At 42.3% G+C, this 14,178-nt stretch overlaps 1 protein-coding gene across 2 annotated transcripts; it reads left to right on the top strand.

Annotated features, from left to right (window-relative positions):
• Positions 1 to 2,959: 2,959 nt before the first annotated feature.
• Positions 2,960 to 6,639, top strand: LOC121583245 (dentin sialophosphoprotein). 2 transcript variants are annotated; one of them, XM_041899434.1, is made up of 7 exons: positions 2,960 to 3,072; positions 4,530 to 4,643; positions 4,746 to 4,808; positions 4,938 to 4,991; positions 5,127 to 5,219; positions 5,460 to 5,759; positions 5,883 to 6,639. In XM_041899434.1, the coding sequence occupies exons 2-7, from the start codon at positions 4,545 to 4,547 to the stop codon at positions 6,336 to 6,338; spliced, it is 1,065 nt and encodes a 354-aa protein (XP_041755368.1). In that variant the 5' UTR covers positions 2,960 to 3,072; positions 4,530 to 4,544; the 3' UTR covers positions 6,339 to 6,639. The 2 variants fall into 2 exon arrangements, with proteins under 2 accessions (XP_041755368.1, XP_041755367.1); XM_041899433.1 differs by having other exon boundaries at positions 5,460 to 5,768.
• Positions 6,640 to 14,178: the final 7,539 nt, after the last annotated feature.

Here is a 14,178-nt window from a genome sequence, read left to right as displayed (position 1 = left end):
ATTTTCTTTTCTCATTTTGTCTGTCATAGTTGACGTGTACCTATGATGAAAATTACAGGCCTCTCTCATCTTTTTAAGTGGGAGAACTTGCACAATTGGTGGCTGACTAAATACTTTTTTCCCCCACTGTACATGCTTTGGGTCAACAGCAGGATATTCCTCACTGTGAATCAGGCCGATAGAGACCACATCTGATCTTAGCTTACTATTAACACTCTTGTATAGTTTTTTACGATAACGAAAGTTGATGGCTTAATTAAATATTCCATTAAAACACTACACAATCTGCATAATGCCTGTACTGTATGTTACAATGAGTTTAAATAATATTTCCAAACTAAATGACCACAGAGATTGATGGTCCGGGCCTAAAATGCATTTAACGACATTGCTGCATGTCATTGAACATGGGTTCCACTTTAACGAATGACATCAGCTTCATAAACTAATGTTGTGGATCATGGCTCAATTGGAGTCATGTGTTTTCCCTGATTTCAGCTTTGCTTTAAGGCAGCCAAACTGCCAGCTCTGCATTGACCAGACTAGGATTACAGTAAGGTCCTCAACATGCTCTACGGAGATCATAAAAGTGGGTCTCCTAATTCTACTGCAGACTTTCCACAAAGCAAAGTATATAAAGAATACGGGCTGTGTGGTCCAGTGATTTGATATCCACACTGTGCAGTTCATCAGATAATGATTTTCCTTGTGTGTCACATAATGGTGAAGTTCTAAAATGTTAATGTCATTATTTGTGGTGTTGGTTGGAATCACTTCATTTGAATATCCTTGTTTATTGATAAAAATGTGAAGTATACACTCAAGGTGTTGGGGTAATGATTGAATCAGACAGAAATGGGAGAAAGTGTGTAATCTTGTTGTGGTGTTAGAGGTGTCTTGGTGTTCAGCTCCTGGTGAACCACTGGTTGATTTGACAGCCCGGGATATCAGACATCTCAGTGAGAATTCCAGACACAACCTGAAGAAGATTGAACTGTTGTGACTTGACATCAAACGAGTTGAAAACGTAGCAAATGCAACATGTTTCGACTTGATGCATCAACTATCAAGCTTTCCAGACATCTGTCTGGGAGTTTCACTGTACATGTCTGATGTTGTGTCTTGTCTACCTTTTTACAACATTTAGTTATACACGAATACACCCTAAATCATTCCACTGAACACCAAAGCCACTAGAGGCTATTTTATTATGATCATATAGTAAGAAATCAAGCTATAGTGGATTATATTCAAAGTACTATGGCAGACTCAACATGTAGCAATGCATACTCCAGTGAGTACGTCAGACACCTGTCAAACATTAACACAGGAATCCTGACAAGTTAATTGCATGGTTCGGATAGATAGTTTGACAAAGAAAACAGTCAGGGGTGCTACCTTAGTTTCATACCTACTACTTTAGTGGGTCATTATTTCAATGCTCTCCAACTTTTATGAGAAGTAATCATATTCTAGAATTCAGAGAATGCGTAGGTGTCTGGAAGTTCTCTTCCTCCATATCCTTGCACTCTCCAAAAATATAAACGCAACATGTAACGTTTTGGTGAGCTGAAATAAAAGATCACAGAAATGTTCCATACGCACAAAAAGCGTATTTATCTAAAATGTTGACCACAAATCCACCTGATAGGTGTGAAACCGCTGATTAAACAGCATGATAATTACACAGGTGCACCTTGTGCTGGGGACAATAAAAGGCCACTCTAAAATGTGCAGTTTTGTCACACAACACAATACCACAGATGTCTCAAGTTTTGAGGGAGCGTGCAATTGGCATGCTGACAGCAGCAACGTCCACCAGAGCTGTTGCCAGAGAATTGAATGTTAATTTCTCTACCATAAACCGCCTCCAACGTCATTTTAGAAAATTTGGCGGTACGTCCAACCAACCTCACAACCACAGACCACGCCAGCCCAGGACCTCCACATCCGGCTTCTTCACCTGCAGGATCATCTGAGGGAGTGCTGAGGAGTATTTCAGTCTGTAATGAAGCCGTTTTGTGGGGAAAAACTCATTCTGATTGGCTGGGCCTGGCTTCCCAGCGGCTGCGCCCCTGCCCAGTCATGTGAAATCCATAGATTAGGGCCTAATTTATTTATTTCAGTTGACTGATTTGGTTATATGAACTGTAACTCAGTAAAATCTTTGAAATTGTTGCATGTTGCATTTATATTTTTGTTCAGTATGTATTATCTTATTTACAACCTTTCATTTATCAGATAAAAATGGCAATATAAGTAGATCTAGTCTAGCTTCACAGATAATGACACTGAGTCGCAGTCACCCAGTAAAAAGATGACTGAGGGGCAAAATGAGTCCAAACTTATCATCCCACGAAACATGCTGAGTGGGGTGTAGAATTGTGATGTTAATGCTGGCTAATGATGTCTTGCATTGAGGCCAATGGAGATGGGAGAATATGAATGCTCTCTTAACAAAAAAGCTGTACTGTCTACACTGTAAATGTACATGACACATCCATCTCTTCTTTGACCTTGGCTTAATGATGAAGTGATGATCATATGTATTACCTTACAGACCCACAGTAATGTTTTGGTACTTCAACCCTGGTTCAGATGCTGAAAAATCCTTAATTAGTAATAAAGCCAGTATCTCTTCATTTGGTGTTTTCTAACATCATATGACTGTAAGCACTGTCATGTATTTGATCTCAATTTCACAGGGCTTGTGTCCTCAGTTTATTTCTGTAACAATACAGGATATGTGTTTTTTTTCTTCCTCTGTCTTGTCGATTGGTGAATGTTTGCATTGAGTGGCCACACTAACCACAGGAAGAGTGGGAGAGGATAGGTGGGCCAGAAGTGGTAAACCTCATGACATCACAAGACACAAGCCCTGCTTCTATTGGCTGGAGCTGGAGGCAGCCGGGTTTATAAGCCAACCAGCAGCCTCCGTTCAGCAGCATCCATCCACATCCAAACTGAACTGTGCTGTTCCTCTGGCATCCAAGAGAATACTGAGCAGCTCTCCACTCATCCTGACTAACTAATTTAGTGCTATCCTGTGGATTCTCTGAGGATCAAGTCCAGGTAAAGAATGGCTTCTCTCTCGTATTGGTGCTCAGGTGCAAACTCTGTCATAGATTTTGGTGATTCTTTGGGAAATTGAAGGAGATATCACATAGACAATGTAAATATAGCAGAGTAAATTCTGATACTGACATGCTATGCATGTGCTTTGTGAACGATAAGTAATTTAAGTTTAGCCCTTCTACATGTATAATCCTCTCCTGTAAAAGCTCAAAGAAAATCGCAGTGAATGTTTTTACAGTTTGTGCAAAGAATGACAAAGCTAGGAGACAAATTTCAGCAGTTAGAAACTAAAATAGCACCCTTTTAATGCCTAAATGCTTTGTACATTTGGGGCTTTTTATGTAAACAAGAATACATGCATTATGGTTAGTAGCAAATTCATAATTTACCAGAAAAGAGAGCTTGGTGATCTGTTGTAACAATTAGTTTGTGCTATTACACATGCTCTCTATACACCGGATACTTCTGGTAACCTGATAGGGTGAGCTCAATCATAAACTAGGTTTTGTAGTGTTGGAGTGATGAATGTGAACGTGACAGCAGGAAGAGGAAGCTCTGGGCTCAGCTCTCAAATTCACAGCTAATTTATTGTCAACTAACTGACTCCTATGTTCCAAGAATAAACCACCGCATTTAAGTGCTGCTGTGAGGACAAATAATAATAACAGCAAAACTGAAAGGCTGGATTGATTACTTCTGAAGTCAGACCTCATCTACACGCAACATCCACTCAACATCCCTAGTAGTTTCTCTCGCCTTGCCTCCGTCACACTTCCATCTGTCGACACCACAAATTTAAGGGCTCATCATTCTAGAACCCAAGGACCAAATGACAAAGTAGAGTTGGCTTCCAAAATAAAGCTGAGGGGCGTTCATCATGTTCCCTGCCTCCCTGGACTGACTGTGGTCTTCCAGACTTCCACTTTTAACTTGGGGAATTATACACTGTGCAGGGATCATTATAGGTATAGCTAAAACACTGCCTGCTCAGAGTTATACTTTATGTAGTGTTGTTCTAGCTGAGAGTAGCTGAGCTGGAAAACAAGGGAGACGTTCATGCATGGGGGTAGGATAGCTAGGGTAGGCTGGATGTCATTAGCTGGGAGGGAAGCCCATGTTGTCTGCCAACGGTTAGGGACTTTAAAAGGAGTGCACTTCCGGCCAGAGTCCCTCCACTTAGCTATGGTGGAGACTCATAATAGCCCATGGTTAGTTCTCCCTGTATACTAATCAAGGCTTTAATTCTTTAACCATTACAAAGCAGGACTTCACAGGCACTTTGCAGTTAAACTCAGTCTAATTGCCTCCCATCCAGGCATTTTGGCTGTAATTGAAAATAATGTATCACATTTTCAGTTTAAAAGGGTGTTAAATGTAGCCAACATACTGTACAGCTTTCAACAGAGTTTGTATCTTCAGTTCACATCATTTTGGTGGATTGGCTCTCGTTTCAGATACACATTGTGACAATGAAGGCTGCAATTGTTTTCGTCCTGCTCTTTGCAACGGTCCTCTGTCGCCCAGTGAAACGCTCGTCCAGCAGCAGTTCAGAGAGCTCAGAGGAAGTGGTGAGTGTTCCTCTCATATGAGAACATATATATTGACAGACAGGCAGACGGACAGACAGACGTGTGCTTGGTATCAACTTCAATTCATGTTCATGTTGGCAGGTAAAACCAGCTCCGGTGCTTCGGAAAGCCCCAGCAGAACTCCCCCAGGTTGCATCTGTACAGGTAAGAGCGTGTTCACCTTCTTTCAGGGAACATTACTTTCTATTCTGTATGTGTATTGGCATTGAAATGTATACATTTGTCCTATACCGTTTTTATTGGACTCTTCTTAATGCTGCGGTTTTCTTTTAGAATGTGGGTGCTGGTACAGCATCAGACGAGAGCTCCGACGAAGATGAAACAGAAGTAAAACATCATTCTGTCGTAGCATAAGACGCTAAATCACTCTTACACCTGATAGAGACAACCATATCTGTGCTTTTGATGGATGTTGTTGATGGATGTTGACATGCTGATGGGTCCTGTTTTTCTATTATCCAGGGAGCTGATCCTACATCAGACCCAACAGCGGACAGCACAGCATCAACAGACAGTGCAGACAGTGATGAAAGCAAGGACAGCACAGACAGTGATGTAATACACAATGTATAAAACTATTCATGTGTAGGATATATTGAGTCACATTTTCATTCGTAGATGTACGTGTAGTTATGGCTCCAGTAAGTCTACAGGACCACACAGTCTATAGTTTATAGTTCAATGAAGACGTCTAGCTAATCTCGACAGACAGGAGCGTTCACTAAGCTCTTATTTTAAATTCACATCTTATAAAGGTGACGTAAGACTAAAGATGTTGTTGTGATGTGTTTTCAGGAAACAGAGGAGTCAGAGTCTGGGGAGGCAGACACAACCGCTGCCCCTCCCACCGCTGAGCCCACTGTTGAGCCCACCCTGGCTCCCACCGAGGCCCCCATCTACGACGACGGACGCGGAGACAGCATGGGCTACCCCGGCGACTACAAGAAGTCCATCATCTATGTAGATACCAACAACATCGAGAAGGGACCCTCCACATACAAATCCTATGGAAAGATGGACGAGGGCATGTATGCTGGCAAGAAGGTGTCCGTCTACAACACCGGGCTAGGAAACGAGATTGAGAAGACGCTGAAGGTGTTCAAGGTCCATTTGTCTTTCCTCTGTGTTAGAATTCTCCATCTCAAACTCACAAGCATTATTCCCTTCCATTTAGTTGTAAGAATTGTCTCTAAACATCCTTCCATCACCTCTCTCCAGGCCCTGCAGGTGCATGATTTTATGGAAGAGGACACCAGCACCCCCGAGGTGGAGAGCCAGGGTTTGGATGCCTCCAGCGGGACAGCCCAGGAGCCCAGCCTGCGCCAAGCGCACATCGACAAAGCCAGCCAGGACAGCGGCCCCCATGAGAGCCCCGAGAGCCAGGGAGCTGAGAGCCTGGAGGAGGAAGAGGCAGAGAGTGCCAGCACTAGCGCCAGTGATGCGACAAGTGAGAGCACCAGTAGCGCTAGCAGCAACGGCACCAGCGAGAGCACCAGCGCCAGTGATGAGACTGACAGCAGCAACAGCAGTGAGGAGGCTACAGCCACGCCCGGGGCAGCAGACAGCGACTCAGCCGGGAGCGACGAGAGCCAGGAGAGTGACAGCGACTCGGCTGAGGAGGCGGTCACAGAGGCTGCCATCACTACCGACGCTCCCGTCGTCATCAATGCCTAGTAAAGGCCTGTCTTTCTCATCCTGCTGCTGTCGACAGTGAAGAATGCTACCAGGACCAGGAAGGTGCTCTATGACCCAGCCTTAGGAGGAGAGGTCAGAACAGAGAATAACAAACAGAGGGCCCTTAAGGTCTAATACAGTACGACAATAATACCTGATAAGAGCAATACTAGCCATCTCATCAGGACATAAGGAACAGTCCATTTTGTTCAATTGCACAATTATTTACACTACATGTTGTTTGTCCCATTTTTACTGTAGGTATAATGTTGTATCGTTTCTAAATAAATTCATTTTTTCATAAAAACGCATGGTGGGTCTGTTATTTCACATTGATATACTTTGTTGAATCTACTGAGCAATTAATCTCTGTGTATAGCACTATGCAGAGACTCGTACATTATGAGCTAAATTACAGACTCAGTATTCATAATTGTGTTCACCAGAGAAAGTGACTAGACACACAGTATGATTTATGGCTTTATGATGAGGGCCCTCCTAGACCATACTCCATCACACACCATCATTCAGTTCATTCTGAGCTCAAATATGAACAAAAGGTCCTGTCACAGTCAACGTCTCATTCCTTACACAAATGTCTCATCTGATGAGCTGTTGCCTCAGTCAGGAGGAAGATAGAGTTCAAATGAAGCTATGAACTCTTAGCAGTGTAGTGCAGCAGATAACCACAAGAGAGTGCTGTAGGAGTGGATCACACCACAGTCAAAGTAAAACAAAATCCCAAAGATACACTCAATCCAAGTGTGTAATAATACTCCATTCCAAGAGTGCAAACATACACTAATAATCTATTTAGAGTTATCATACATAACAAAAACTTGATTGCATTACAATAAAAAGTAAAGAGACAAATATTTTCTCAATTCCAATATTCTTCTCTCTCTTTATTGGGTACAAATAAAATCAAATCAAATTTTATTGGTCACATGCACCGAATACAACAGGTGCAGACATTACAGTGAAATGCTTACTTACAGCCCTTAACCAACAGTGCATTTATTTTTAACAAAAAAAGTAAAAATAAAACAACAACAAAAAAAGTGTTGTGAAAAAAAGAGCAGAAGTAAAATAAAATAACAATAGGGAGGCTATATATACAGGGGGGTACCGGTGCAGAGTCAATGTGCGGGGGCACCGGCTAGTTGAGGTAGTTGAAGTAATATGTACATGTGGGTAGAGTTAAAGTGATTATGCATAAATAATTAACAGAGTAGCAGCAGCGTAAAAAGGATGGGGTGGGGGGGCAGTGCAAATAGTCCGGGTAGCCATGAATAGCTGTTCAGGAGTCTTATGGCTTGGGGGTAGAAGCTGTTGAGAAGTCTTTTGGACCTAGACTTGGCACTCCGGTACCGCTTGCCGTGCGGTAGCAGAGAGAACAGTCTATGACTAGGGTGGCTGGAGTCTTTGACAATTTTGAGGGCCTTCCTCAAAGGACAACACATGTAAAGACATACTGGATCTTAACACAATCATACAAATAAATCATTATAAAAAGGCAATTGTCTATATCATACCCACTAGATTATGATGCTCAAGTTTTCTGTTTTTTTGTCTTATTTCTTGTTTGTTTCACAATAAAAAATATTTTGCATCTTCAAAGTGGTAAGCATGTTGTGTAAATCAAATCATACAAACCCCCAAAACATCAATTTAAATTCCAGGTTGTAAGGCAGCGAAATAGCAAAAATGCCAAGGGGGGTGAATACTTTCGCAAGCCACTGTATGACAATTGGGTACTTTTTCCACCACTGCTTAAAACCCTGGATAGGAGACCAAAGGCATAGCTGTAGATAAATCAACTGTCCAGTAGGAGGTGCTGCCTAGCCTTACCCATGTTAACTCATACATGAAAATGTATATACAAATATAGTAATTGTCATAGTCTTTCTACAGTATGTTGACTTATAAAAACAATGTGAAAGCTATAAGGAAAACATTTACTTTGTACATAACACTTTTATTATAATATTCATATATTACTCATAATTAATATATTTTGCCTCAAATATGTCATACCATATCTATGTAGGACAGTTGGTCTCCAACAAATAGATCGTGATCTAGCAGTAGCTCACAGCCCACCTATGAGTATCTCACCAATCAATTCTGAAAGTACATGCATTTCTTAATGTGTTCCATCGCAAACTGTCATAAACATAAAGCTCCCGGCTACTATACAATCAAAGCCACGTTGACATTATCCCACCCCTGGTTTGCCACTATTGCCTTAAAAAGCCAAACGTAACACAATATCTGCCAATTCATTTCCTATCTGTCTGTTTGGTGCTCCTGTTTGTCTACCACTCTGTATGTAGCCAGATAGCGATGCTAATGACAACCGTCTGACTCTTATGGGTAGACATGACAGAAAGACTTTCCCAAAAACCTTCTCAGATAAATGTTAACTGCAAAGTAGGCTTACCTGACAGAACTATATCATGCTAATTTGTATCAATTGGGTGGCGATTGTTTTGCAAACTTTGTCATGACATGTGCTGCAGCAGTAGACCGAACAGCAGAAACATTGCTAGACCAACACATTATTTTTCTTCGTCTTCTTCTTCTTCGATGAGGTTTAATGGCGGTTGGCATCCAATAAATGTTGCATTACCGCCACACACTAGACTGGAGTATAACTCCCTTATACTTTGCTTTAAAAAACAACAACAAAAAAACAAAAATCAACAAATACCCTACCATCTAACCCTACTTTCAATTAAAAACCCACCACCCTACTCCACTATTTAAATCTATCTAGTCCTACCTCAAGCCAACAGCTTGAAAGGACGGGACACCACCACTCAACACACCGTGTAACCCTTCCGACGTAAAGTCTCGTACACCCAAATACTTCTCTGCAGCTGCCACCACAACCTCAATTTTCTGTGACTTACATTCCATCCCTGCAGTACAGTTGATAACCATTGCTATAAATGCTAAAAATCTAATCTTACTGAAGCATATATCACTTGTTGGCCTATCCCTCTGTACTGGTACAGATCTTCTACTCACACCACTCCTCTCAGGATCCCTCCACCTTGACCCATCTTCCTCTACATTCTTCACAACTTCTGCACTACTCTAACCCTGGAAACCTGCCTCTGTTGCACCGGACATTTCTGATCCCCAGCCCCATTGGCACCCCTACATTTTAACACATACCACTTCTTTCCCCATTGCTACACATTCCTTTGTCTCATGCCCTTCTGTACACTTCTCACACCTAGGAACCTCCCTCCTACACACTTATGCCACATGCCCATAAGCTTGACACCTGTAACAACGTAATGTATTCGGCACAAAAGCTTGTATGGGATAATTTATACAGTATGTCCTAACATCACTTTGTATGGCAAAGACTCAACATCAAAACTCAAAAGAACAGACAACGACTCGTCTGTGTCACCACTCATGCCATCCTGTCTGCGTCGCACCAAACGACGAGCATCACAAACACCGGGAATCTTCCCCTTCAGTTGGTCAACTTTCACATTTACCGCTACCCCAGTAATCACTCCTTTCAATGGCGCCCTTTTCTTGAGGGCAAAACAATTGACATCTCTTGTCCCCATTCGTTTGACGCGGAGCGCCTGCTGAAACATAAATAATTATCACAAGACCACTTCTGGTTACTTTCACCGATTCCACAGCACCCTACTCTGTTTTCACCCACCCTGAAACCACAAATGAATCAGCCAAAAGGCAAGGGTCCACTATTTCAAAATATTTCACTCCTACCGTCACAGACTCATCTTTATCCTGACCAGTGGCGATTTTAGCATGTAAATGTTGGTGGGGCAAACATTTTTTTTTTTGGGGGGGGATGCATGCCAGGAAAGCCACTACACAACACAACACTAAACAATACATTAATTGAACTATAACGGTGACAAACGGTGCCCGCAAACTGTTAGGGCCTACATAAAACTGTCCCAACAGCAGTCCCAACACCTTACCACTGCTACACCTGGCTATCAGTGGAGCCTTGTCTGGCAGCGAAACAGTTAATTCAGCCTCATTTACTGCCTTAAAAAAAAAACATAGCTGATATGGCTGACTTGCTTAAACGAATGTGGTTTCTACAGTGGCTTGCGAAATTATTCACCCCCATTGGCATTTTTCATTGTTGCCTTACAACCTGGAATTAAAATAGATTTTTGGGAGGGTTGTATCATTTGATTTACACAACATGCCTACCACTTTGAAGATGCAAAATATTTTTTATTGTGAAACAAACAAGAAATAATAAGAAAAAAAAACAGAAAACTTGAGCGTGCATAACTATTCACCCCCCCAAAGTCAATACTTTGTAGAGCCACCTTTTGCAGCAATTACAGCTGCAAGTCTCTTGGGGCATGTCTCTCTATTATCTTGGCACATCTAGCCACTCTGATTTTTGCCCATTCTTCAAGGCAAAACTGCTCCAGCTCCTTCAAGTTGGATGGGTTCCACTGGTGTACAGCAATCTTTAAGTCATACCACAAATTGAGGTCTGGGCTTTGACTAGGCCATTCCAAGACATTTAAATGTTTCGCCTTAAACCACTCAAGTGTTGCTTTAGCAGTATGCTTAGGGTCATTGTCCTGCTGGAAGGTGAACCTCCGTCCCAGTCTCAAATCTCTGGAAGACTGAAACAGGTTTCCCTCAAGAATTTCCCTGTATTTAGCGCCATCCATCATTCCTTCATTTCTGACCAGCTTCCCAGTCCCTGCCGATGAAAAACATCCCCACAGCATGATGCTGCTACCACCATGCTTCATGGTGTTCTCAGGGTGATGAGAGGTGTTGGGTTTGCGCCAGACATAGGGTTTTCCTTGATGGCCAAAAAGCTCAATTTTAGTCTCATCTGACCAGAGTACCTTCTTCCATATGTTTGGGGAGTCTCCCACATGCCTTTTGGCGAACACCAAACGTGTTTGCTTATTTTTTTCTTTAAGCAATGGCTTTTTTTCTGGCCACTCTTCTGTAAAGCCCAGCTCTGTGGAGTGTATGGCTTAAAGTGGTCCTATGGACAGATACTCCAATCTCCGCTGTGGAGCTTTGCAGCTCCTTCAGGGTTATTTTTGGTCTCTTTGTTACCTCTCTGATTAATGCCCTCCTTGCCTGGTCTGTGAGTTTTGGTGGGCAGCCCTCTCTTGGCAGGTTTGTTGTGGTGCCATATTCTTTCAATTTTTTAATAATGGATTTAATGGTGCTCTGTGGGATGTTCAAAGTTTTGGATATATTTTTATAACCCAACCCTGATCTGTACTTCTCCACAACTTTGTCGCTGACCTGTTTGGAGAGCTCCTTGGTCTTCATGGTGCCGCTTGCTTGGTGGTGCCCCTTGCTTAGTTGCGCTGCAGACTCTGGGGCCTTTCAGAACAGGTGTATATATACTGAGATCATGTGACAGATCATGTGACACTTAGATTGCACACGTGGACTTTATTTAACTAATTATGTGACTTCTGAAGGTAATTGGTTGCACCAGATCTTATTTAGGGGCTTCATAGCAAAGGGGGTGAAACATATGCACGCACCACTTTTCTGTAATTTTTTTCATTTCACTTCACCAATTTGGACTATTTTGTGTATGTCCATTACATGAAATCCAAATAAAAAGCCATTTAAATTACAGGTTGTAATGCAACAAAATAGGAAAAACGCCAAGGGGGATGAATACTTTTGCATGGCACTGTACTGACAATTGAGATGTACAAACTATGGCATAAGGGGACGACGAGCGGATCAGAGGCAATCCGTAATTTCGATTAAGACATTAATGAGCGAGCTAGGATGGAGGTAGTCAATATAACTATTTGTTCAGCACTTTTGAAATGTACAGCGACAGAATTCAGAACATGGGCCGTTCTTACAGTATTCTCCCTGTACACCAAGTCAGAACCGTAGGATAAATAAAGCAGACAATGAAATTTTCGATGATTACATTTCTCTAAAACAGGCTATAGGCTACCTGTGCACCACCAAATCAGAACAGTAGGCGAAATTAAGAGGGGGGAAAGGGACCAAATTATTAGAGTGAGGCACATGGGCTACTAACAGCTTACTACACAACATACACTTAGTGTTACTTTCTTAGCTACAGTATACTGTACATATCTCCCTGGCATATTACATAATTTATGTAGCAGCATACAAGACATTTTTGGACTCACCTTGTTGTGCTGTGCTCATTTGAACAGGAAGATGGCGTGGCGGTCCTTCGTGGGCAAATTTTGTCATCAAAGTCTGGCATTCTCTGGATTTATGGTGCTTTCAAGACAACTGGGAACACTGAAAAAAACAAGGTCGAATCATGATAACGTCTGTGATCTTCAGGTCAGAGCTCTAGAAAGAGGCCCGAGTTCCCGACTTGCAATTCTGAGTTGGATGACCGTTCAAAACGTATTTTCCCAGTCAAAGCTAGTTTTTTCTTCAGAGCTCCCAGTTGTCTTGAACTCACTGAAGTCATATTTCCCAGTTCTGAGTTTCCAGTTGTTTTGAGCGCAGCAGAAGTCATGCTGGATTGACAACATGGCCAATGTAGAATGTTTATCCTTTTAAGCTTGGAAAAGAGACCCTTAAACCCAGACTTGGAACCACAAACTCACTCCAATGAATAGCAGGCTAGTGATTGCTTTGCAGTTAGCCACTTATTCCTTCCCAACCACTCATTGTTGAATTTGCGATTTCCAACTTGTTGTGTAATGTTTAGGTCCAATGGCCGATGAGAACCGATATGTTTTATCTATAATTTCTCTTCATTATTTCTCTTCATATGACAAGGAAAAAGCATTTGCCAGTAGATTGTCGACTTGATTCATGATGATGACTGCTAGCTGGCTAGCTAAGATTTTGAAAGTATGATGTTGACATGATCAGTCCAATCAAAGCTACTGTAGATATAATGTGATTTGACGTCATTTTATCTGTGGCCAATGACCTTGAGCCTTCTTGGTTGGGCACTTCTAATGTAACTCTATGGCAGCACCCAATGGGCTTGAATATTCAAGGTCTACCCTTAGATTTGGCAGTGATGTAGTGTCCCCATGAGTGACAGAACACTGAGCCAATCACGGCACAACCAGAGAACATTACCCAATCAAATCAAATCAAACTTTATTTGTCACATGTGCCGAATACAACAGGTGTAGACCTTACCCTGAAATGCTTACTTACAGTTAAGAAAATATTGACCAAATAAACTAAAGTTAAAAAAAGAAAAAACAAAACATTTTATAAAACAATTATAAAAAGTAACACAATAAAATAATTTGAGGATCTGGGGACCCATGCCAAATCTTTTTAGTCTCCTGAGGGGGAAAAGGTGTTGTCGTGCCCTTCACGACTGTCTTGGTGTGTTTGGACCATGATAGTTCGTTGGTGATGTGTACACGAAGGAACTTGAAACTCTCGACCTGCTGCACTACAGCCCTGTTGATGTTAATGAGGGCCTGTTCGGCCCGCCTTTTCCTGTAGTCCACGATCAGCTCCTTTGTCTTGCTCACATTGAGGGAAAGGTTGTTTTCCTGGCACCGCACTGCCAGGTCTCTGACCTCCTCCCTGTAGGCTGTCTCATCATTGTCGGTGATCAGGCCTACCACTGTTGTGTCATCAGCAAACTTAATGATGGTGTTGGAGTCGTGTTTGGCCACGCAGTTGTAGGTGAACATGGAGTACAGGAGGGGAATAAGCACGCACCACGGAGGTCCCCAGTGTTGAGGATCTGAGTGGCAGACGTGTTGTTGCCTACCCTTACCACCTGGGGGCGGCAAGTCAGGATGTCCAGGATCCAGTTGCAGAGGGAGGTGTTTAGTCCCAGGGTCATTAGCTTCGT

Source organism: Coregonus clupeaformis, unplaced genomic scaffold (assembly GCF_020615455.1).
Source record: "Coregonus clupeaformis isolate EN_2021a unplaced genomic scaffold, ASM2061545v1 scaf0506, whole genome shotgun sequence".
NCBI classification, from domain to species: domain Eukaryota; kingdom Metazoa; phylum Chordata; class Actinopteri; order Salmoniformes; family Salmonidae; genus Coregonus; species Coregonus clupeaformis.
The sequence above is the reverse complement of the archived record's forward strand: the minus strand, read 5'-3'. Positions and strand labels throughout refer to the sequence as shown.

Bases quoted from the DNA above. Each gene is read 5' to 3' on its own strand.
- LOC121583245 (XM_041899433.1), top strand. From the start codon at position 4,545: ATGAAGGCTGCAATTGTTTTCGTCCTGCTCTTTGCAACGGTCCTCTGT. The intron at 4,644-4,745 runs GTGAGTGTTCCT...TCATGTTGGCAG, and splicing joins CAGAGAGCTCAGAGGAAGTG to GTAAAACCAGCTCCGGTGCT. The intron at 5,769-5,882 runs GTCCATTTGTCT...ACCTCTCTCCAG, and splicing joins AGACGCTGAAGGTGTTCAAG to GCCCTGCAGGTGCATGATTT.